The sequence below is a fragment of the Phodopus roborovskii genome, unplaced genomic scaffold (genome assembly GCF_943737965.1).
Source record: "Phodopus roborovskii unplaced genomic scaffold, PHOROB, whole genome shotgun sequence".
Classification (NCBI taxonomy): domain Eukaryota; kingdom Metazoa; phylum Chordata; class Mammalia; order Rodentia; family Cricetidae; genus Phodopus; species Phodopus roborovskii.
The window spans coordinates 9563022-9586479 of NW_026125295.1; the positions used below are offsets into that span (position 1 = coordinate 9563022).

At 54.5% G+C, this 23458-nt stretch overlaps 2 protein-coding genes across 4 annotated transcripts in view; both read left to right on the forward strand.

The window, feature by feature from the left end:
• The window catches only part of Vipr1 (vasoactive intestinal peptide receptor 1), a 28637-nt gene extending 11910 nt beyond the window's left edge, over positions 1-16727 (forward strand). The window contains exons 3-13 of one of the 3 annotated variants that reach the window (XM_051202678.1): positions 2099-2206; positions 4252-4358; positions 5044-5150; positions 5502-5634; positions 8885-9014; positions 9499-9559; positions 9800-9866; positions 10135-10226; positions 12720-12849; positions 13016-13057; positions 13652-16727. In XM_051202678.1, coding sequence (XP_051058635.1) covers positions 2099-2206; positions 4252-4358; positions 5044-5150; positions 5502-5634; positions 8885-9014; positions 9499-9559; positions 9800-9866; positions 10135-10226; positions 12720-12849; positions 13016-13057; positions 13652-13843 — 1169 coding nt within the window. In that variant the 3' untranslated portion in view covers positions 13844-16727. Of the gene's footprint in view, positions 1-2098; positions 2207-4251; positions 4359-5043; positions 5151-5501; positions 5635-8880; positions 9035-9498; positions 9560-9799; positions 9867-10134; positions 10227-12719; positions 12850-13015; positions 13058-13651 lie in introns of all 3 variants that reach the window. The other 2 variants (XM_051202668.1, XM_051202658.1) reach the window with 2 other exon arrangements.
• The window catches only part of Ss18l2 (SS18 like 2), a 44813-nt gene continuing 34219 nt past the window's right edge, over positions 12865-23458 (forward strand). Inside the window, exon 1 of the mRNA XM_051202690.1 lies at positions 12865-12871. The gene's annotated coding sequence lies outside the window, so the exon portion shown is untranslated. The remainder of the gene's footprint in view (positions 12872-23458) is intronic.

The window sequence follows — 23458 nt, forward strand, 5'->3', positions numbered from 1 at the left end:
GGCAACTCTGAAAGCCTGAGGTCTGGCTGGCAGAGACCCAGACACAATAGCTGGCCCGCAAAACAGGGTGTGCCCAGCACTGTCAGCAAGGGTACATAAAGTCCAGCAGCGGCCAGTTTCCCAGAGAAATGCTACCGAGCCCTGAAACCAGGGGAGGAGTGTGTGAATAGGCGTGAGGTTCGGCCACACCTCATCCTGCCCGCCTTACCTCCGTTTCCTCATCTGTGAAATGGACGGGTTATATAAGCTAGTTATTTGGAGACTGAAACAATGTTGGGACATTCCAAACCTAGTCCTTGCTGATGTTAACTGAAACAGGGCGTACATAAACCATGAGCAGATTTACCCAGCCTGAGGGGCTGCTATACGTCCTGCCAGGAGCGGAGGATGGACCGCCAAGCACACCGTGGGACTCGGGATAGGTGAGGGACATGTCAAGCCCACAGGAAGAGAGGCTGTGCTCTGGGTGACTTCCTCAGCCTTGGCTGCAGGTACCAGCTTCACTGCTGCAGCCCAGGAGGCCCCGCCCCCTACACCCCACTCCCCTCCTTGGCTGCCACATGACCACAGGACTGAGGGTCTGGAGGCTCTTCCCGAAAGTGGGTGCATCCCTCCACCTCCTCTTCCCGGGCCCCCTTCTTGAGAACTTGTGAACCTTCGGACCTGGGCTGGTCTGGGCTTGGCCCAGCTGGCATTGACTTTGACTCTGGGGTTGGGTTTCCTGAGCAAATCGGTAGGGTTGGCAGCATTGCAAGAGACAGCCTCCTTCAGGAAAGCCCAGGGACACCTAGTTTTGTGTCCCCCTGGAGGCCCCGCTTGGCATCCACACTAACCAGACTGCGATGCTTTGCAAGCTCTTTTGTAAAGAGCCGCTGCCCCTGTGCTCCATTGTTACACAGCATCTGATGGGAACATCTCCAGTACTGCCTTTACCATTACAAAACAAAATCAGAAGATGTACACTTGTGTTTTTAAAAAATGATCGTCTCTAACAGAGCTTCCAGGGACGGATCTTGCTTTTTTTTTTTTTTTTTTTTTTTTTTTTAACGTGGATTAATAGCCTTGTTTGTGTTGGGAAGGCAGGCTCAAACTGTGGGGTTTAACTGCTTGAAACTGCTGCCGGTAATTGGGTGATATAAGATTTTGAAATCTAAATGTCTGTTTTCTTACAAACCATAAAAATGAAGGTCGCTCATTGTGCTGCTAGAAATATATACGACGCTCTATAAAAGAGGGAAAAAAAAAAAACAGAGTGGAGAGTGATTTATCGCCAAATGCCATGTGCAGGCGTGATGGCAGTAAAAGGTAAAGGAGACAGTCTGAAGGTTGTGCCTATAAATATGAGCTCTGGGAACGAGAGAGCTGTAAATGTGGATTGGAGTATACAGCTGTGCTTGCCACTAGCTCAGATACCACAGGCAGGCATGACAGTAAGTGACATGACCTTCTCACACTTTGGCCAGCTCTCCTTAAAACAAACGTTCAGAGCAAAACGAAAGCAGGCTCTGTCCCCTTTGCTCAAGGACTGCCTTTCCAGAATGCTCCGGCAGAGTTAACGCCACTGCTCTGGGTACTTGGATGCCAAAGCCTCAGCTCTTGTCATTCAAAAAGACCGACACCTACGCAAGTGCCCAGTCGCTCATCCCGAATGAGAGACAGTTTTCCATTGGGCAGAACCAGCTAGATTACCTGCCTGGCATCCCTGTTGCTTGCCAGTCAAATGAGGATGTAGCTCAGTGGGCAGTTAGCATGCACAACAAGCCGTGAGTTTGATCCCCAGCGTCATGCAAACTGGGCACAGTGGCACACACTCGAGAGGTAGAGACAAGAGGATGAGAAGTTCAAGGTCTTCCTCAGGACCAGCCTGGGCTACACAAGACCGCGTCTAAAATAAATATAAATAAATAAATAAACGATACCATGTAGGGAAGCTCCATCCCTTACGGAGAGAGGACCCTCCTTCCTTCCCACCAGAGCAGGACCTCTGCAGCCTGCGCAGGCATGATCTCCACTCGGACAGGAGACCCTTTGAGAAAGAGGAAGACGGTGGTCAATATGCCCATTTGGTGACATCATGCCCTCTGCTTCCACCCCACAGGCTGCAGCAAGATGTGGGACAACCTCACCTGCTGGCCAACTACTCCCCGGGGCCAGGAGGTGGTCATGGACTGTCCACTCATCTTCCAGCTTTTCTCCCCCATTCATGGTAAGAGGCCTGGGCTGAAGACCAGGAGCTGGGACCTGTGTTGTGTGTTGTGAACGGGGCCAGCGAAGGGGTTGCCACTTAAGGAAATAAGAAATCTGTCCAAGGGGCTAGAGAAATCTGGGGGGCTTCACAGCCAAGAATGGCATTGATAGGACTTGTGGGATTTGATTAGCTCTTCGCATGGAGATAAGCATGTGGGAAGGGCTCACTAAATATTTGCTCAGCAATTGATAACTGATTGACCGGCAGGTCTGATTGAGTTACACCTCCCATGTTCTTGTTGTCTTGATTGTGACTCAGTCTGTCACAGCCTGGAACAGATGACCTTTGGGGCCCTAGGAAACCGCCGTTACAGCTTTGCTTACATGACTTGTCATGTTCTATTTGATCGAACAGTCACATGTAAGACCGAAAGGGAAGGGGACGGGGGTCCCCTCAGGACCTCCAGCCCACATTCAGTCAGTAGATGGGGTACCTCCCATCACCTCAAGCTCTGCGCTACACAGTGGGAAGGGACTTTGGGAACTGTCACCTGCCTGCCCTCTGGGAGTCATGGTACTAACGGGGAGACACCTTTAAGCGAGGCAGTAAACAAATGTGTACTACGAGGGCAGAGGTTCTGGAAGGGAGGAGGTGGGTACACCAGTGATGAGGGTCTGGGGTATGAACAGGGTAGCCTAGCTTTTCCTTAGGCACAACCTGAATATGAGGATTTAAGCCTCTGGGACCCAACAGCCAGATGACCTTGTAAAGCGAAGAGCAAATGCAGCAAACCTCTATAACTCTATTGTTGTTGTTGTTGTTACTATCGTTAGTCAGTCAATAGTACAATACTCAGTTAATAATAGCCCACTTCTGACGCCGATGGAGAGAACGGGAGACTATGGCTAGTGGCTGGATACACAGGAGAGACTGGAGCAGTTGGCCTTTGACCCCGTTATGATCTTATAAACAAGATATCACCACAAAGAGGGACATTCCCAAGAGTGGATAAAGGGTGAGGCCACCTCCCCCCACTCCTGTCCTTTGGAGTAACAGGGCTGGGGGAAACATTCTCCCTACAGAATCTTGGTTCGTACAGAAGATAAAAATCCAAGGGTTAGAAGGAAGTCTTCCACTTGGGCTGGATAAAATAACTTCAGGAAGGCTAGGGGGATAACTCTTGCTGTGTGTGCATGAAGACCTGAGTTCAGATCCAAAGCAACTGTATAAACATAGACATGTGGGGTGCGTCTGCACCCCAGCGTTCTCGAGACAGAGGCTCATCAAAGACAGAGCTGGCAGTAGTTAGGTAAGTTAGTAAGAGCTCCGTTGGGCTCCTGGAGATGAAGAGCCCAGACACAGTGTCCAGTCTGGCAGAGGTACAGAACCATTGAGGAAAGACATAGGACCAGGTTCAGATGGATGGACAGACAGACAAATAGATGAATGATGGACAGGTGGACAGAAAATCGAGAGGGGGAAGTATGCTGAGTTGCAACTTCATGGGCAATGAGGCCTTCTCTGCACCTTGGCACACACACTGGGTGTTCAGATAACAGGCCCCTGGGGCCATCCTACTGTTAGGTGTCCAGCTCTTTATGGGGTTCAGGTGGGGGGGTTTGACCCTTCATTGGTCTGGTGTGTTTGACATCTGTTACCTGGCTCTTCCGACATGGGCCCCCGTGTTCTTAATGTGCTCTGGTAGGTGTAGAGTGTGACGCCCTTCTGTTTGCATGGCTGAGCTGCTCATCAGTCTGTGCCTTTGGGTTGTTTCAGCACAGGTGGTAACTGTGCACACAAACCAGAGTCTTCCTGCCTCTGTGTCTGTGCTAAAAAAGGGAGCTGAATCCCTTTTTGTAAAACGGAGTCGCAGGAACATCTGCTCTGAGCCTGTCATCGGGTCCCCAGTGGCCCTGTAGGAAATTTCCTCACCTCAGGGGAACCCCAGAGGCCTGAGTCTGGGAGCTGGAGAGAACCAGAGCTTGGAGAGAACAAGACTAAGGTCTGTGTCCCTGTACCCTGCCTCCTGGCTCTAGACCCCTTCCTCTGTCACCTGCTTCCAGGACACAACGTCAGCCGTAGCTGCACTGAGGAAGGCTGGTCACAACTGAAGCCAGGCTCCTACTACATTGCCTGTGGACTGGATGACAATTCGTCTAGTCTGGATGAGGTAAGGGAGTCTTGTGCCTCTGTACACCCTGAGGTCCGCCATCCCCAGGCTCTCACTCCTGAGACCTATCCCCTGGGTCCCCCAACAGGTTACTTTCACAAGGACCACACCCAGTGCTGGCTTGCCTCTCTGTAGCTGCAATCCCAGCACTTGGGAAGCTGAGGCAAAAAGATCATAAGTTTGAGGCTAGCCTGGACTAACTAACCCTCAAGCTGGTTTGCCTCTCTGTAGCTGCCATCCCAGCACCACTTGGGAGGCTGGAGCTGGAGGCTAGCCTGGGCTCCTCTCTCTCTCTCTCAAAATTCTATTTTAAAAAATAGATGCATGATTGACAAGTAGGAGCTGTAGGTTCTTCTCTTCCCTGTGAGCAGCAGAAAGAACCCATTTACCCCACCTTCCTCTGGGCACAGTGTCCACGTGTCTGTGAAGACCCAGGGCTCGGTGGTCACCACTCAGCTGATCTTGGAAGCCCTGGACACATCTCCCAGGAGAGCACACACAGACAGCCCATCCCCCATCAACAGTCCTGAGCCTGTCATCAGGTCCCCAGTGGCCCTGTAGGAACTTTTCCTCACCTCAGGGGAACCCCAGAGGCCTGAGTCTGGGAGCTGGAGAGAACCAGAGCTTGGAGGTCCCCCCTCACTCCTACCCAAGATCCTTGCCTGCCTCCCCTCCCCTCCCCCAGCAGAGACAGACCGAGTTCTACAGTGCCGTGAAGACTGGCTACACCATCGGCTACAGCCTGTCCCTTGCCAGCCTCCTGGTTGCCATGGCTATCTTGAGCCTGTTCAGGTGAGGCCCAGCCCCAGCAGTTGACATGAAATGTGTCTTTTTTTGGTGGAGCCCCAGCATGGTCCCCCGTTGGTCCCACCATCAGGGTAGCTAATCCCTGCCCTTGCCTCTGCCAGGCCAACCATGCCAGCCTCAACAGCAGATGGCCAAGATGTGGCCTGTAGAGCGACCTTGTCCCCTTTCCTGTGTGCTGAGGGGGAGCACTCTTGATGCCTAGGTTGGGGACTGGGGATTGTCACCTTGGAGGCAGGGCCTGCAACATGGAGGCCACATATCTCCCCACCACCTTGCCTAAGGCATGGCACCATGCCAATCAGGGGTGGTCCAAGGCCCCTTCTCCATCCCTTGCAGGAAGCTACACTGTACCCGGAACTACATCCATATGCATCTCTTTATGTCCTTCATCCTGAGGGCCGCTGCCGTCTTCATCAAGGACATGGCTCTCTTCAACAGCCGAGAGATGGACCACTGCTCTGAGGGCTCGGTGAGGACCCACCTGACCCTGACTCCCCCCACCCCTCCCCACCCCTGCCCCACATCCTCTGTAAGCTTCTGTTCCTCATCTTCCTCCTCCAGCTCCTCCTCCTCATTCGCCTTTTCTCGTTCTCCTCCCTCTCAATCCCTGCCCCTCCTCCCTCCTCTCACATAGAACCACACACACCCTGACCTTTCCTCGAATCCCACTCCCCTCCCGGCAGCTGCAGAGGTTTCTGGGCCGTCTGGAAGTTCACGTTAGTAAGAAATGTACATGGACAACCTCACAGTCAGGGCCCACAGCCTCCATCCTGCCTCTTCGCTAGTTTCTGATGTGACCTCAGGCAACTCCCCACGCTCCCCACATTCCTCCCAGCTCAACCCTCTGCTCTCTGCAGCCAAAGTGCCGATCCCCACACCACCGTCCTAGGTGTCCCTGGGGTCAGGAGGCTCAGGGACGCTCTGAGGGATTGAGGGATTCCCTGTTGGGCACTGAAAAGTCTGTCTCTGTATTTGTTACTCTTCCATTGCTATGACAAAATACTTGAGAGATGCACTGTAAGGAAAGAAAGGTTTGTTTGGCTCAGGTGTGAAGGTGAAGTCCAGCACATGGCAGGTGAGTGGCAGTCTGGTCACATGACCTGCAGTCAGGAAGCAGAGAATGAACACCATGCTCTGCTCACTCACTGTGTCCTGTTTACTCAGTCCTAGAATGCTGCTGTCCAACTCCTCAACTAAAAACTCCTCCTCTCTCAGACACAACAAAGGCGTGCCTCCTGGGTCTCCTAGCTTCTGTCAGGTTAAGATATTAACTATTGTACTCTTCAAGCGACTCAAAAGATGTCTGCCGCCTAGGGCAGAGCTTAAAGCAGCCAGGAGTCCCTGCTGCGCTGTGTTCTAAGGGCAGGTGTTCTGAGTGAGGCCAGAGAGGCAGCGCAAGGGTCACTGGTATCTGCTTCCATCGATGGAGGGATCTCAAGAGAGTAGGAAAAGCCAGGGTAAGTCCACAAGCGAGGGCCAAGCACAGGGCCAGGGAGAGGCCTGCAGCCTCCAGAGCTTGTCCAGCAGCACGGCCAGTTCCCGCTTCCCAGCCCTTGTCGTGAGTGGTTCTGCAGAGTATTCTCGTAAGGCTGGTAAGGCAGGCTTGCAGCTGGAGAGACTAGAGTGTGACCGAGGAAAGGACTTCCCAGTCATAGGGAGCAGAGGGAAGGCTGCTCCGTGAGGATGCCTCACGGCCCAAGGCCTGAAAGAAAGGGAGGCAAGCCAGGTTCTGTGTGTAGAGGGAATGAGAGGTGAATGGCTTCCCTGGGAGGGGTTTTGACAGGAGACAGAGGCCCAAAAGTCGTTTATGCAGGTCATGCCAACTAAGCCACACAGAGTCCCTTGAGCACCCTGATCCGTGTCTCCCCTGATGGCCTGTTGTCCTTCCCCGACCCGTTCCTGTGGCACCCAGGAGGAAGACCCACCCTCCCCTTCTCCTTTTCCTTTCTTCTGACTCCCTTCCTCTCTTAGTTTTCTGTTGCTGTGATAAACGCCACAGCCAAAAGCAACGTGGGGAGGACGGGTCCATTTCATCTTATGACTTACAGTCCGCCATTCGGGGAAATTGGGGCTGGGGCCCGAGGCAGGATCCGAAGCAGAGGCCACGGAGGAGCGAGCTTACTAGTTCTCTTCCCACGGCTTGCTCCGCCTGCCTTCTTACTGTGCCGTTGACCACCTGCCTGAGGGCGGCACTGCCCATCGGGAGCTATCGCATCAATCACCAATCAAGAAAATGTCTCGCAGCCACACTGATGGGACACTTATCAGTCGAGGCTCCCTCTTCTGAACAGACCCCAGCTTGTGTCAAGGTGACATAAAACAAGTCAGCACCCCTGTCCTACCCTCCTGTCGGCCTGCGCCACACTGTCTCTGGGCCGCCTCCAAAGCCTCAACTCACACCTTATGACCAGGAAACTCTTGAAGTCTCCAGCAAGAATTCACCCTCGGGGCCCCATTTCCCCGAATCCTCACTGGAGGACAGGGAGCAGGGAGAAATGGGCTAGCTGCAGGGGTTTGCGGAGGGCTGAATGGGCAGAGGGTAAATGGAGAGAGGATGGGGCAATTAGAGGGAGCAGGTAGGTGGATACATAGGCAGGGCTGTGTGAGTCCTGGGCCAGCTCAAAAAACAGTGGGAGCACTGTATGGGTGGAGTGGTTAACAAGCGGAGAGGTAACTGAGAGGCAGCTAGGAGAGTGGGCGGAGACAGCCAGGGGTGGGCGGAGACAGCTAGGTGAGTGGGCGGAGACAGCTAGGTGAGTGGGCGGAGACAGCTAGGTGGGTGGGCGGAGACAGCCAGGTGAGTGGGCGGAGACAGCTAGGAGAGTGGGCGGGGACAGCCAGGTGAGTGGGCGGAGACATCTAGGTGAGTGGGTGGAGACAGCCAGGTGAGTGGGCGGAGACAGCTAGGTGAGTGGGCAGAGACAGCTAGGTGGGTGGGTGGGTGGGTAGGTTGATGGATGAGCAGAACAGTTGATGAGTGGCTGTCTGGATGGTACACGAATAGATGGCCGCCTTTTTACATGAATAGATGGCCGCGGTTTCATGAGTCGGGAGGTCAGTAAACAGATAAAGCCAAGATTGAGCTCACACCTGTAATCCCAATATGCAGAAGGCTGAGGTTCTAGACTGTCCTGGTTACAGTGTGAGAGTGGCTGAAAATACACTCAGGCGCATGGTGTGCATACACAAAGAGACAAGCGTCTGGTGGGTGGGTAAAGGGGCAGGTGTATAGACAGACAGAAGGTGCTGGCTACACCTTTGTACAACTTCCTGACATTGTGACACCATGTTGTTATGAGCCAGACAACCTTAAAATCCAGTTACCAAAAATAAGAATTTAAAAAAAAAAATCTCCTAACATTTGAAACAAGTTTACCATTTTGTGTCGGACTGCATCCATGGCTATTCTTGGCCACACGCAGCCAGCCACAGACTGAGGATTGCACATGCCCAGAGACACTGGGATCTGTAGCCAGAAGACGCAGGGAAGATATATTGACAGATGGGTAATTTAAATTACCAGCTTGGCCCAAAGTGCCTGAGAATATAAAATCGAGATCACAGGGAGACCACTGCGTGTGTCTCAAGAGCCTGATTGGGAACTGACAGTGACAGAGTTGGCTGGGTCACAACTGTGTCTGTCCCCTGCATGCAACCAGAGGTTGGGCATCGAGGGACCTGCCACCCCTGAGCCTCCTGTCACCCCTCCCCGCAGGTAGGCTGCAAGGCAGCTGTGGTTTTCTTCCAGTACTGCATCATGGCTAACTTCTTCTGGCTGCTGGTGGAGGGCCTCTACCTGCACACCCTGCTGGCCATCTCCTTCTTCTCTGAACGGAAGTACTTCTGGGGGTACATACTCATCGGCTGGGGTATGGTACCAGGGAGGGGGTGAGGCTGGGAAAGCTCACGGGGAGGTGGGAGGGTGCAACCCTAGCCTGCTTATGAGGTTCTCCACCGACAGTGATGAATGTCCCCAGAATGTGTGACCTTGGGGCAGCCCACCTTCCAGTCTTCTGCAGCTACTGAATGGTGCTGGAAAGCCTGGACAAACACATCCATTTCCCCTTCCCATCCTGACACTCGGGGTCACGGCTAATCTATAAGGGTTTAAAATCATAAAAGAACAAGAAAAAAAAAAAAACCTGTCTAATTGGTCCCAGGCCCTCAGGCACACGGCCTCAGTAACTCCTGGAGTCTTTACACAGTGAACCATCTGTGTGACTGGGGGTAGCAGCCCTAAGCGTCCACCCTTCTCTCTCTCTCCCTTCTCCAAACCCTCTCCCTGTGTTCTCGGCCCGTTTCCCTCTCTTCCATTCTTCGTTGGCCCTCACAGGAGTGCCCAGTGTCTTCACCATGGTATGGACCATTGTCCGGATCCATTTTGAGGATTTGGGGTGAGCTCTTGCCCCAACCCTTCTCTCTGGCAGCTGTCGTTTGGGGGCAGACTCCCTGGGGATGACGGTACCTGCCCAGGCTTGACAGGTAGACAGGCCACCACACCAAGCCCAAAGCAAGAGGCCGCAGGGAGATGTGGGGTCTCCCCTGGGCTTGGGGGGGAGAGCCACAGGCCCCTGGGGGATGGCTGAGTCTCGGGCTGAGGACAACTCTCCCCTCACCCCCTGTGCTCTGTCCAGGTGCTGGGACACCATCAACTCCTCACTGTGGTGGATCATAAAAGCCCCCATCCTCACATCCATCTTGGTAAGCCCTCCTCTCCCCCCACTGAGCCCTCATTAGACAACCAACCTCAGGACACATAGGAAATGGGTGTTAGGTCAGAAAGGAACCTCAGGTTTCTGTCACCCTCCCATGCCCCCAGAGCTCCCTCTAGAGCAGGTAAAGTTGGAGGGTGGGACCTCAGGAGAGTCCCCAGGTGATTTTGTCCAAAGGGATGCTATGGAGGATGGCAGAAGACAGCCCACCCCTAACCCCCATAAGTGACCAACACTGGGGTCCCCTCATTCAACAGGTGAACTTCATCCTGTTTATCTGCATCATCCGAATCCTGGTTCAGAAACTACGGCCACCGGACGTCGGGAAGAATGACAGCAACCCATACTCGTAAGTGTGGGCCCGGCACGCCCAGCTCCAGACCTCCAACCTGGACCCTCAGATCATCCCTGACACATCACCCCCACACAGCTAGGCTTACCCAAAGCCAGGCCATTCCTCTAGTCCCACGGCCAGGCTCAGCGCCCACTGCCTGTCACCAGGCTGCCCAGCATCTGCTATTCCCATTTGCATCCAGTGTCCTTGAAGTTCAAACCTGCTGCCCCCAGGGAGCTTAGGGGGAGTAAAAAACCTGCGCCTTCTTCACACACTGTGCTCAGTCCCTGGCCTGTGCCTGGTAACCGGGAGAGGGGGGCACAACAGATGTCCAGCAGGAGATGCTCCAAGGTGTTCCCATTCTTCCGCGAGGCAGCCATGCTCAATGCTCCCCAGTGATTATAGCCGTTCTAGCAGATTCCATGGCAGGCACCAGCCAAGAGGTCTCCATGCATCAGTCGGTGGGTGTCACACTCAGAGTCCCCTATAAAACGTTCCCCAGACGCACACTGCCCCACCCTCCGAGGTTTGGGGAATACCACCATGGTAGTGTTTTTTTTTATTGCTGCAACAAATCCCCATCAGCGATTTCAGGAAGGGAAGGTCTGTTTTTGCTCAGAGCTCAAGAGTGCAGCCCATCGTGGCAGAGGCATGGCTGCAGAGGGTAAGGCAGCCGGTCACATGACAGCCACAGCCTTGAGCAGAGAGAGATGGATGTTGGTGCTCAGCTCACTTCCTCCTTTTTAAGCAGCCATGGGATGGCGCCACCAATGGTCAGGGTGGGTCTTCCCACCTCGGCCCCATCTAGAAAGGCCCTCTCAGGCCCGCCCAGAGGTTCGTCTCACCCACGTTCTAAATCCTGTCAGGTTGACAGTTGGTGTCAACCATCATGGGGGCCACAGTGTCCACGGGACAGTCAGTCACCAAGTCCCTTGCTCAGAAAGAGAATGGCCATTGCCTGAGCTGGGCCCTGGGGAGACCAGCGAGTTCCTATGGGAATCGGAACTTACGGGCAAGGGAAAGATGCGCAAAACTTGACCGGGGTGCCTATGCAAAGGCCCTGGGGCCTTGATGTTCACCGTGGCGATGGAGGACAGAGGCCCACCATGCAGGCCAGATAAGCCTGGCAATCTCACAAGGATCACCCAGTCCTGGGATCCTAGGTGTCCTTAAACTGGCCTCTGTTAGGGGAATCTCGGTTGTGGTTGGAAGACTCGCCGCTAGAGAGTCACGAGCCGCTGGATTTGGGATTCTATTCTGGAACCCTGCGACTGTCAGGCCTGCCTGAGCTGAGGCTTCCTCCCATCCCTGGTGTGGCAGCGTTCTGTACCCAGCAGGCTGTGTGGGCAGAACACCGCTCTCCTTTCCAGAAGGAAACTTGCGGGGCTTGCCCGCTGACGTCCTGCACACACCGGCGTGCTTTACCTTAACACCCTTGTTTCCCAAAAGTCCGGCTACAGTGGGCTAGAACACAGGGGGGCAGACCCCAGGCTGGCCGTGGCTGGGTCTGTGTGAGGGATGGAAAGGAAGAGCTGCCACAGGCAGAAGCGGGAGCTGGTGCTGGCAATTCCTAAGGAGGGGCTGTCAGTTCCCACTCTTCAATTTAAAGAAAGCCTCCATCTGTCAGCCTCCAAGTGTGGGATGGGTTCATGGCCAAAGAGGTGTGGCTGGGAGCCAAGCCCGAGAAGGAGGGAAGGACCAGGGTGCCTCTGTGCAGAGCTTGGGGTGGGATCTCAGGACTAAGGCAGGAGAGGCAGGGGCAAACGTGTGTCCACATCCCACCCACATCGCCCCTGGACCTAGTCTCTGCCAGGAATCAGGAAAGCATGGCCCTCGCTTGCTGCACGGCTATCAGGTGAGATGTGTGTACACATGGAGGGACAGATGAGTGGATGCCAAAAGGGAATGCTGGCACCAGGGCGGCAGAAAGACAAACTGGTCCTTTGGAGCTGGACTCTGGAGGAGGGATGCAGGCTCAGGGAAAGTGGGAAGTCCCAGCAGAAGAGCGGGAACCACGTCTGCCCATATTACCCGGACGACCAGGCGTAAAGCTGAGCGCGCATCACCCTCCTGCATCTAGGAAGACTTCGTTCCCGAGTTCTCATCCCCAAAGGGGGCTAGTGTCTGTGCGTACACCCAAAGCATTTCCAAGGACACCATCTCTGATATGGCTGTGTTGGACATGCATCACCCCACTTTTCAGGCAGGGGAGTCTGACCAGGCGGAGGGAGACTGCCACTTCCTCTTACATCCTCGGTGGTCTTCCTCCGGAAGGAGTTTAATTCTCTCATGTGCTTCCCCCAGGTACAGGCAAGGAAGTAGGGGACAAGAAGGCAGGAACACTGACAGGGGACAGGAATAGATGTGGGCATGACATTGGGGTGGGGGAGCCACTGTTCATCCTCACGCGGTCTGGTCATCTGGTCTACCCGCACCATCTCCACACGTCGACACGCTATCGATATGTGTGGACACACACACCCAAAGCCTGCCTCTCCCTGTCCCCAGGAGGCTGGCCAAGTCCACGCTCCTGCTCATCCCCCTGTTTGGAGTTCACTACGTCATGTTTGCCTTCTTCCCTGACAACTTTAAGGCCGAGGTGAAAATGGTCTTCGAACTTGTCGTGGGGTCTTTCCAGGTATGATCGTGGGCCGCCGAGGGCCCTGGACTTTGGATTCCATTATGTTCCATGGCACAGTGCTGGTTAACCAGGGGAATAAAGGGTTGTGGGGAGCCAGGCTGCGGTGGGGCTGGGAGTGGCCGGAGTCTCTTTGCCTCATCTGTCTTGTCCCCTTCTTCCTCAGGGCTTTGTGGTGGCCATCCTCTATTGTTTCCTCAATGGCGAGGTAAGCACCTTCCAGATCTCGGTGGCGGTGGCCTGGGACCAGAACTCCCAGGCTCAGGGTGTAGAAACCTTGTTGTGATCACTGAGAACAAGGACAGTTTAAAAGTTGCCTCTCGAGAACGGTTCTCTTGAGCGTGTAGCCCCCTAGATGCCTAGAGTGTCACTTTAAAAAGTACCCTGAGGACACAGGCTGCACTAACAACCCCTGGGTGGGGTTAGGAGCCCGGCTCTTGGGCGCATCACGGCTGGAGACTACGTCCAGCTAAGCGGGTGTGGGTGAGGGGGTCACACATTGAGGGAAGGTGTATCTGCAACCACAAAAATGTAGTCAAGTGGATGTGTGGATGAAGAATTGGGATACACTTTCCAGACAGCAGCCCTCCGGTCTCCTGTACTGCATTTTGTGACCTCCATCCCATCTTCCCTCTCTCCAACTCTCCTGAGTTGATTCTCTGACTCCCAACCCTGTGCCAACACACCTCCCAAGACAATATCTACACCTCTCAAGTTAAACTAGGGAGTATCTATGGCTAGCCTAACAAGCCTGCACTGGGACGCCACGGTATCGGGCCTAACCACCCTTTTTCACCCCTAGGTGCAGGCAGAGCTGCGGCGGAAGTGGCGGCGTTGGCATCTGCAGGGCGTCCTGGGCTGGAGCTCCAAATCCCAGCACCCGTGGGGAGGCAGCAACGGCGCCACGTGCAGCACGCAGGTGTCCATGCTGACCCGCGTCAGCCCCAGCGCGCGCCGGTCCTCCAGCTTCCAAGCCGAGGTCTCCCTAGTTTGACCGCCAGAGGCCGCCAGGTCCCTTCGCACCCTCCCCACACCGGCTGGAGTAGAGGTCTGCAACGGGGGCGCTGCTAACTCCAACCTTTGGACAAATTTCCTTTGCCACAACCGCAACCAGGACCGGGTCCATGCGAGCTGGCGAGCAGGGAGGTCCAACCCTGGAGGATACAGGGAGGGACCAGCATCAGACTCCGCCTCCAAAGGCCCCTGTGCCAGACATGTGCACAAAATCTGCATACACCTCCTGGAAAGCAACCTCCTGGAAAGCAACCGCCTGTTCTCAAAGCTTTGGGACTCCTGAGGGCAATAAGGTTCTGCCCAGTTCGTGCCTAGAATTCCACTGTGGCCCTCAAAGTCGCTTTGGGTTAAGAATTGCCGATTAGACTCCTCCCTGAGGATGCAGTACCCTCCCGGAGTGGTACTGCTTTTATCTGCCAGCTCCTCCGGGTGGGTGAGTTCCTCTACCTCAGACAGATACGGTTGTGACCTGGAGTTTGGGTTTGGGGGACCACAGCTGTGCTGTGATCCTCACTCGGGATGGAATTGTCCCAGCGTTGGTATGTCCGCGGACCTACCATTGGGAAAGGGGGACCATAACCCCAGCCAGTGCTCACCAAGTGGCTTCAAGTGGCTTTGTCCGTCACCAGCCTTATGCACAACCAAAGCAAAAGCGAGCTGCCCACCCTGGGAGCTTGTCTACACGCCAACTCCTGCAGCAAGGGTCAGAGACAGGAATCCACGGGTCAGGATCAATCCTGAGGCCACCCTGACGTCACAGGTAGGGAAACTGAGTCTCAGAGGGAGCAGGCATCTTTTCCTATCACTAATGCCAACATAAAGACTACTTTCTTACATACCATGACCTGCTGGAGTCTTTTGGGGTTGCATGCCAGAGATGCCATTGTCCTCATCCCCCAGTTCCCCTGCCTCCATAGAAGGTGGCTGAGTGTGTCACTGACACTGGGGGTCACAGTGTCTTATGCCTCCCCCCATCCTTACAGCCACAGAGCTTGTAACCCAAGCTGGTACCAGCAGGTCCCTCTCAGAACTGCACCAGGCTTGTGCGACAGTAACTATTGGCAGTGACAGAGATGGCTCACTGAAGCTGACAAAACCCTTCTGGCTTTGGACAGGAGCCCCACATTTCCATGTGAGCTTAAATCCCCAGAGTCTTTGACTCACACCTGAGTGTGAAGAGGTTATAACCGGGCCCCATTGTGACCCTCACCCCCTATATCCAGCTGGAAAGAGACAGATTCTGCCTGGGACCAAATCAAAACAGCCAATAGGAGAGTGAGAAACAGGGATGTTTCACAATTATTCCTGAAAACACAGCAAACAGACTACAATGGCCAGGTCGCTGTCGCCTAGGACTCAACCAGGAGGGTTAGATCAGTGCAAATGTCCCAGCACAAGTCAGTGAGGAGAGGCTGTGTGATTAACCCAAATGAGGAGAGGTTAGACGTAGCAGGTAATATGGGCAGGTCAGTGAGAGGTAGCTCCCAAGGTTTTTTGCAAATGTATCTTTTTCATTCCACTTTGTAAACATGTGGAGTTGTCTGGTTTGACATGTTTGACATGCCAGACGTGCATGCCAGACGTGGATGCCGGGCTGGTGCAAAGAGGCCAGGATGGGCTAGCAGAGACTCAGGTCTGCCTGCAAGGCCCCTTCAAAGGGGGCTGCCACTCGGAGCCATCACAGGACAGATTAGAAATACCTTCTAAGGTATGTGAAGGCCAGAAGGGACCCCGTGCCTACATGAACCGGGCCCAAAGTCTCCCCAGCAGTAGTAGTGTGTTGTGGCATGGGGTAAGTTTCCGAGCCCTGGGTGGCAAGCAGTTACTAGCCAAGAGGACAGAGTGGATAAAAGCAAGACCCAGAATGTGTTCAAGAAAGGAAAGGCAGAGTTGGAGCCCTGCTTACGAGGGTTGAGAGGTGAGGTGCTCGGTGGAGGGTGCGCTGCCACGAAGAGAGACTGGGAGCCTTGGTTGAGAGACTAAGAAAAGGGGTCCTACACCCTAGCTTAGTGACAGCCGAGGGGCAGGAGTGGCTACAGCCCTGTCTTCCTCTGCTAACACCCAGGTGGGGCCCGCTCTCAGGCCAACTCATCGCTAACGCCATCTGGTGGACACTTCTAAGACTTCACCAACCTTCACTACCCTCAGGCTTAATTCTGTCAAGTAGGTCTCTCACTGGGAGGCAGCTGGCACAGAAAAGTGTCTGTTCTGAGTTCCCAAGAGTGAGATAGAGGATGTGGTGAGAATATACCCGGACAAGCCTCACAGCTCCCCTCAGATAAAACCACCCATGTGAGTCCCGCCTTGACCCAAAGGAACCTGAGGGAACCTACACTCTCCTTCAAATTGAACCCCACCCACAGTCTCCGAGGCCAACAACCAGGTAACTCAGATGGGTACGGACGCCGAGCTGTCCCATCTGAACCCAGAGAGGCTCCGTCCACTCTGTGGGAAAGGCCTGTTTGCAGGCTGTCTTCTCACTGGGGGGCATAGCCTGTCCAAGAAGGCGGGACATCACAGAGGTGTCTGAGGGCTAGGAGAGGTCTTAGGCTCCCAAGGGAATGTGTCCAGGTGTCAGGGACCAGCCGAGTAGATGTTGGAGGTGCTTGCCCGTAGAGACAAAGAGGAGGTCTATCGGATGAGGTGGAGAGAGGGTGGTGGGTTGATGCAGAGAAGAGCCTAGGGCGTATGTCTGGGAAGGATGTTAGGCCACCAACAGGAAGGGGAGGAGGTCAGCAGGGGAGACGATGTTGCAGGGTCTCCTAGGAGAGACCTATTGGAAGCACGACAGTGGGAAGACCGAGGCAGTCCCTTGGAAGAAACAGTGAGTGTAAGGGCAAGTCACCAGGCATCCCCGCGGGGTGTGGGGGGCGGGGGCGCGTGGGGTGAGGGGTCTGACTCAGCCCCTGCCTTCTAACTGTCACACTAGGTCTTGTTCTAATGAGCAGTGGCGAGCTCCCCTCCCCCCATGTGGGAACAGGAATGGCTCTTATCTCTCTGGGGGAAGGGGGAGGGTGGGGGAAGGGGGAGGGTGGAGCCACAGCTGGCAGCCATTAAACACCCTGCTCCAGCGCCAGGGTTAGGGTTAGGATGTCAAAATCCCCAGAGTAACTTCAGCAGGCCAGGGATGGGTCAGGGGGCCATCTCCGAAATGCCCCAGCCTCCACACAAGACAGATGGGATAACAAAATTCCAGGGAAGGGAGTCATTGTGGAGGATGATGTTGAACCCAGCTGTCCAAATCCCACAGTCGTGCCTCAGAAATCCTGTGTATTGTCAGAGACTGGATCGTTTGGGCGTGCCCTACCTGGAGATGTGAACTGTGTCCACCCAGTCAGCAATCCTGACTCTGTCTTCATACGTTATTCACCCTGTATTTTTGCATTAATTTTGATATTTTAAAATGCTGCATTAAAGTATTATTTACCTTGATTCCTGTGCTGCTGTCTTGTTTCGACGCTTAGACCCCATACTCTCGGGAGCTGTGTCCCCTGGGTCACCCCTAGTCCTTGTCTCAGTCCCAGGGGCCCCAGCATCCCTGAGTTCCAGGGTGGCGCAGCGGGAGAAACACTGAAGAGTCCCAGGTTGCTCCAGGTTGTCCTCTGTGTGGTTTCCACAAAGGGCTTCTCCAGGGTGGTGCCAACCGGGTGTGACAGCCCCGGGCTAACCCAGCAACTGTCGTCCCCACAGACCCCAGCCTTTCCGCTGCCCTCCTCAGCGTGTGCCCCCCATCACCGTAAGATGCCCGCCAATGCCCTCAGAAGCCCACCTGTGGGAACGGAGGATACGCCTCACCAGGAAACATAATCCATCTAGATCACCAGGATGAGCGGGTTAGGTCATGAGGTCATCTTGTCAATGCCCCAGCCTCCACACAGGACAGGGAGGGATAGTGAATATCAAGAAAAGGGATTCAACTTGACACAAACTAGAGACTCGAGGACTAGAGAACCTTGATTGAGGAACTGGCTCCGTCACACTAGCCTACAGGCATGTTCATGTCTGCGGGGCGTTTCTTTGATTGTTCACTGATGGAGGAGGGCTCAGGCCACTGTGGGTGGTGCCGGCCCTGGGCAGGTGGGTCTGGGTTATACACTGAAGCTTGCGGTGCAGACACCCCCTGGGAATAAGTCAGTAAGTCTCATTCCTCCGTGGTCTCAGTTCCTGCCTCCAGATTCCTGTTTGCCTTCTTGCCCAGGCTTCCCTCACCTTCGCTTAAGTCCCCCTTTCTCCATCTGTACCCTCATTTGTTCCTGAAGGCTGCCTAGGAGTTGGGGGAGGAGGAGCTCCTGTTTCAGTGGGGGCCACACGCCTCTTTTTATCAGTTTTCATTTCCTCATCAAGACGTTCCAGATAATGAGACAGGGCCTCCTGTGTCAGGGTTCCTTTCCCTGCCCAACAGTTCTAGGGTGTCTCCTCCCCACCGCCTTTGGAGATGGAAGGCCTTGTCTCCACCGCTGCTCCCTGGTTGCGGGAGTGGGGCTTTGGAATCACGGCTCTTTGGCGCGCTTTCACGTTATTATTTCACATTCGTTCGGCTGAATGTTGTTTTCTCATCGCTGTAACAAAATACCAAGAGCGGCTTAAGGAAGAGGTTATTTTGGTTCGTGGCATTAGGGGACAGAATTCATCACGGCAGGGAGGTCATGGAAGGAAGCAAGCAGTCCACCAGTGACGAAGCTGGTGTCCACAGTCAGGAAGCAGCCTGAGACCCCAGCCCATGGGACAGAGGCACCCACATTCAGGTGGGCTCCCCTATCTCAGTTAACCCTTTCTGGAAATGTCCTCACAGTCATACCCAGAGGCGTGGCTTCTAGGTAATTGCAAATACAGTCAGTGTCCCAAAGAATAACCATTACGTTTGCTCACCATTCACCCTGTGCAAATCTTAGACGCTGAGGATGGAGGCGGGGCTAAGACCTTCCCCGGAGTGCTAATAGTGGAGACAGATGAGGATGGTCACAGGGAAAAGTAACAGGTTGGGCGGCCAGAGTTTGGGCTCTGTGGCCAGGTAGGCTGCTCCCGAGGCTTCCTCTAGGCACTGATGGCAAGATGCGGGCATGCTATCCCCCCTTCCTGAAAAGCAGTGTGTTTGTGGTCACATAAATCAGAACTGGGGCCCAGATATCTCAAGTAAAGTCAAGTCAGACTTGAACAGTGTTTGAGCAAAGAGGTGTGGGGATGAGGTAGGGCTTGAGTCTCAGCTTGGCCTTCTTCACAGGCACAGCTCCTGGAGGAAGGGCGGGGCTTGCTCTGAAGCCCTCCCCTGCAGCATCAACGGAGGACCACAGACTCCATTAGCGTATGCAGACCAAGATGTACCCCACCCCAACCAAGCTCAACATCCTCTGCGCCAAGTGACAGAGAACGGGCAGCTCTCGAGAAGACTAATATTTACTCTTCAAACGGGAGCTGGCATGGGCTGTTTCCTGTGGCTGGTGTCTGGCTCACCCGAGGATGAACACAACAGGAGGCGAGCTCTGGGAGACAAACAGATGTCCCCTCAGATACCAGCAACGAGATGGACAGGACTCTGCCTGTGAGAGCAGGACAGCGTGTCCTGAGGTCGCCTTGCACCCAACCCTCTGTTTGCACACCTCCAGGACACAGCTCCCAGCCTTTGTGAGGCCTGCTGGACGGTCCCGTGAGAAAGTTCACTCTGACTGGCCCCACGTCCCTTGTCTCTTGCCCTTGAGCTGATCCCTGGGGCCTTGGAAATACGCCTGGAACAAGCCCCCTGGGCCATGGTGGTCCTGGTCTGCTTCGCCAAAGCCCTGCCATCCTGGCTTCACTTCCCCAGGCACAAACTCTGGGTGCGGGCTATTTCTGGGGTGGGAGGGAAGGCTGGCTTTGGGGCACTTCTGCCCCCCCCCCCCGCAGCTGTCCCTTGTCCTCATGAGATCCTCTCCACACAGTGCCTCCTGTGGGAAAGCCTCAGTCAGGAAGCCACCTCCGACAGCCTGGATCTGTGGAGGACAGTTCCGGGGGTGGGAGGGGGAGTGGGGGGTGGGGGGGTCAGGCTGGTGCCCACTACTGCTCTCCCTTCTTTGAGATCTCACACTTTCTCCCTCCGCTTTCCCCACCCCTCGCGGCTCCCGGAAACACGCCCTTGCCACTCCAGCCCCTGCACTCTGCTTTGACCCCTCCCTGGTTCCAGCCCCTGCACTCTGCTTTGACCCCTCCCTGGTCCCAGAAGCAGCCATGGACACGCTTTCCATTGTTTTGATACAGGGTCTCACGTGGCCAAGGCTGGCCTTGAACCCCCTATAAACCAAGGATGACCTGGACTTCTGGTCCTCCTGCCTCCTCTTCCTGAGCGCTGGGACTGAAGTTTTGAGCCACCATACCTGGCTTATGTGGTGACGGGAATCGAACCTGGAGCTTCACAAGTGCTAGTTATTCTGGACAGACCCAGCCACACCCCAGCCCTACCCCGTTTTGTGAAGTGCATAGGCAGAACGTGGTGTCTTCCTGCTGTCTTAACGTGTGCCCGCGGCCTCTTGCCAATCCACACAAACCGCTCCTATGTTAACCCTTACTGCTTCCGGCTCTGTGGCCAAACCTCCCATTCATTTTACTTTCCCCGGGGCCTCCTGCCATCAAACTGGTCACTCTTTTTAAACATTTGCACTTATTTATTTTTTTTATCTGTGGGGGTTCTCCAAGCATGTATGTCTGTGCACCACATGCATGCCTGGTGCCTGCAGAGGCCAGAAGGCACCAGATCCCCTGGAACTGGAGCTACACAGTGGTGAGCTGCCGTGTGAATGCTGGAAACTGAAGCCAGGTCCTCTGGAAAAGCCCCGAGTGCCCTTTAACTGCTGAGCTGTCTCTCCAGCTCCAAACCTGCCAATCTTTTTAAGGGCTGTGCCTATGACTTTAAGTAAAGTATTTTCCCGTCAGATCAGAGGGTCTTCGCTTTGGCGCTCAGCAGATTCCAGACCTTGCCTCGGCCATCCATATGAGGCTCCATCTGAGACCTGGTACACAGAGACTGCCAAGCTCTTCTCCTTAGTCTTTCCTCTTCTGGAGTTGTGCAAGCATGCTTAGCAGTTGTCATCAGAGCCCCTGCATGGGTAGGACTCAAGGAAAAGGCAGACTCATCAACCTAAACTCTTCCCCTAGTCATGACCCAAGGCTGCTATTTATTATTTGTGAGTGTTACCAGATGGAGACAGCCCTCCCTTCTGGGCCAGGGGACAGATCTCTGGGCTATTCTCCAATTGGCTCTTTAGGCTAGGCCTTAGCTTCTACACCTGACCAACAGGAATTGTCTACCTTCAAATCCCCAAACCCAGCAACTCAAATGACTATCTTGGAGAGTGGCTTTGGCCGAGATTCAGAACAGACAGAGGAGAGATGCTGGGAACACAGCTCTCAATGGCTTAGGAGGCCAGCCCTGGAGATTTTCTCAGCTGCTCCAAAGCAGAGGCTGACAAAGTCTAGCTGCCTCTCCAGGTTGGGACAAGGTGATGTGTCGAGCTGCTGCGCCTCCTGGTGGCCACTCACCCGATCTGCAGAAGCCCAGAAGTCTGAGGTGACAGCTGGGCCCACAAAGCAGGCTAGCCCAGCCCTGAGGGCAGACCAGCACCTGCTACTTCAGTTAGGGACCTGTTCAGATCTAATGTCCCGTCTCTCACCTGTCAGGTGGTTTGCAGACCACCTCAGACCAACGAAACTGTCCTCGATACATTCACACACAAGCGCGCATGGGTAAACGCTCTAGATTTATTCTCCATACACTTCTGAATCCACCTCATGACATTTTAATATACACGGTATATAAACGGCTGGATAAGAGCAGCTATGTGGTCGTTCTATACGAGTGTGCGGAAGTTAAAAGGTGCCCACCGTGTACTCAAAATAGACGTTTGTTGAAAAGTAGATGATAATATGGGCAGCAAACCCTGGGAATGAGTGTGCGGATGAATGCTTTTGCCTAAATTAGCCACCGTTTTGTTTTTATGTTCTTAGAAAAATCCACTAAGACCAATCAAATCCTAGGGGTTGAGTCATAAAAAGTATTCATTAGATAACATTTCTAGAGCAATCTAAGGAGGATCGTGTCTACACAAGGGTTAAAGGTCACACATAATGCAGCAAACATGGGTCAGAGGGAAACAGAGAATGGGTTTAACTTAAGGCCACAGACCTGCCCATCACTTCCCACGGGCAGGCGCTTCCCTACTCCACTGTCACCAGGTGTGAACAGCAACCCCCCCCCACACACACAGCTGTCCTGCTGACGTCTCCCCGGGGACTCAAGAGTGACAGCATTGCTTCTGGGTGGGGGAGTGATGGGGTAGGGGTTCTCCTTGTTGATACTGGAGACAGACAGAGGTCTGATCCAACCTACAGATCCTAGAGCGGGCGCTGACGGCTGCCCATGCACAGAGATGGAGCGGCAGGTCCAGGGGAAGAAAGGAGCCACTTCCTCCCCGGGATGAGGGCATGGGGCCTTTACACTGCAGCAGTATAAAATGCCACCTTGTAAATGTCTGAACACAGGTGGCGTCCTCTCCGCCTGCCGCACACACCCAGCGGTCTGACCTGTGTGGCCCTTCCCCCCACTTCATCTCTCAAGGCCACCGTGCTTGGCCCTCACAGCTCCCTCCTGAGTGGGACATTCGGGCACGAGCAGTAGCTCAGCAAGGGCAGGTTGGACTCAGCTGACAGCAGTGAGCACTGCTGGACATGCCTGGCCTCCCATGTGAGCACTGCTGAGCATGCCTGCCTCTCATGTGAACACGCTAGACATGCCTGGCCTCTCATGTGAACACGCTAGACATGCCCGGCCTCTCATGTGAACATGCTAGACATGCCTGACCTCTCATGTGAACACACTAGACATGCCTGGCCTCTCATGTGAACACGCTAGACATGCCTGGCCTCTCATGTGAACACGCTGGACATGCCTGGCCTCTCATGTGGACACGCTAGACATGCCCGGCCTCTCATGTGAACATGCTGGACATGCCTGGCCTCTCATGTGAACACGCTGGACATGCCTGGCCTCTCTCATGTGAGCACTCCCGGACATGCCTGCCTCATTAATGTATCATTCATTGCAAACATGTATAACGGGTTGAAGGGTGCTGTGTTGGTGTTATAGTGAGCAGGCTGCTCCTTCAAGGCGCAGCAGGTTCATGTGTGAACGCAAGTTTGGCCCTCATGTGGTTTCCTATGCTCCAAACAGCCATCTTCTCGGACCTGACTGCTGGCTATTGCCGCAGCCCCCAGAGGGGAGGCAAGCAAAGCGCCGGTTCTCCTGAGCCCTGAGCCAAGGTGGGGCAGAGGGTGAGGGTTCAAAGCCAGCATCCTCTCCATCAGGGATCCTGTCTCTCCACAGACTCAGCCTGCATCTGTGTGGGGGAAAGGGCTGTCAGGCAGGTGGGAACAGGCAGGGGAGAGCGAGCGCACAGCAGCTGGGAAGGAAAAAGCCCACAATGCATGTCTGCAGGGTTCACACGGGCAGCAAGCACCACAGCCATGGGGGCAGTGAGGGGTCCGGACCAAGAGGAAACTCGACCCCCCGATGGTCCAGCTATCTCCACCCAGAAAAGGGAAATCTCAGGTGCAGTCCAGTTCCTGTCAA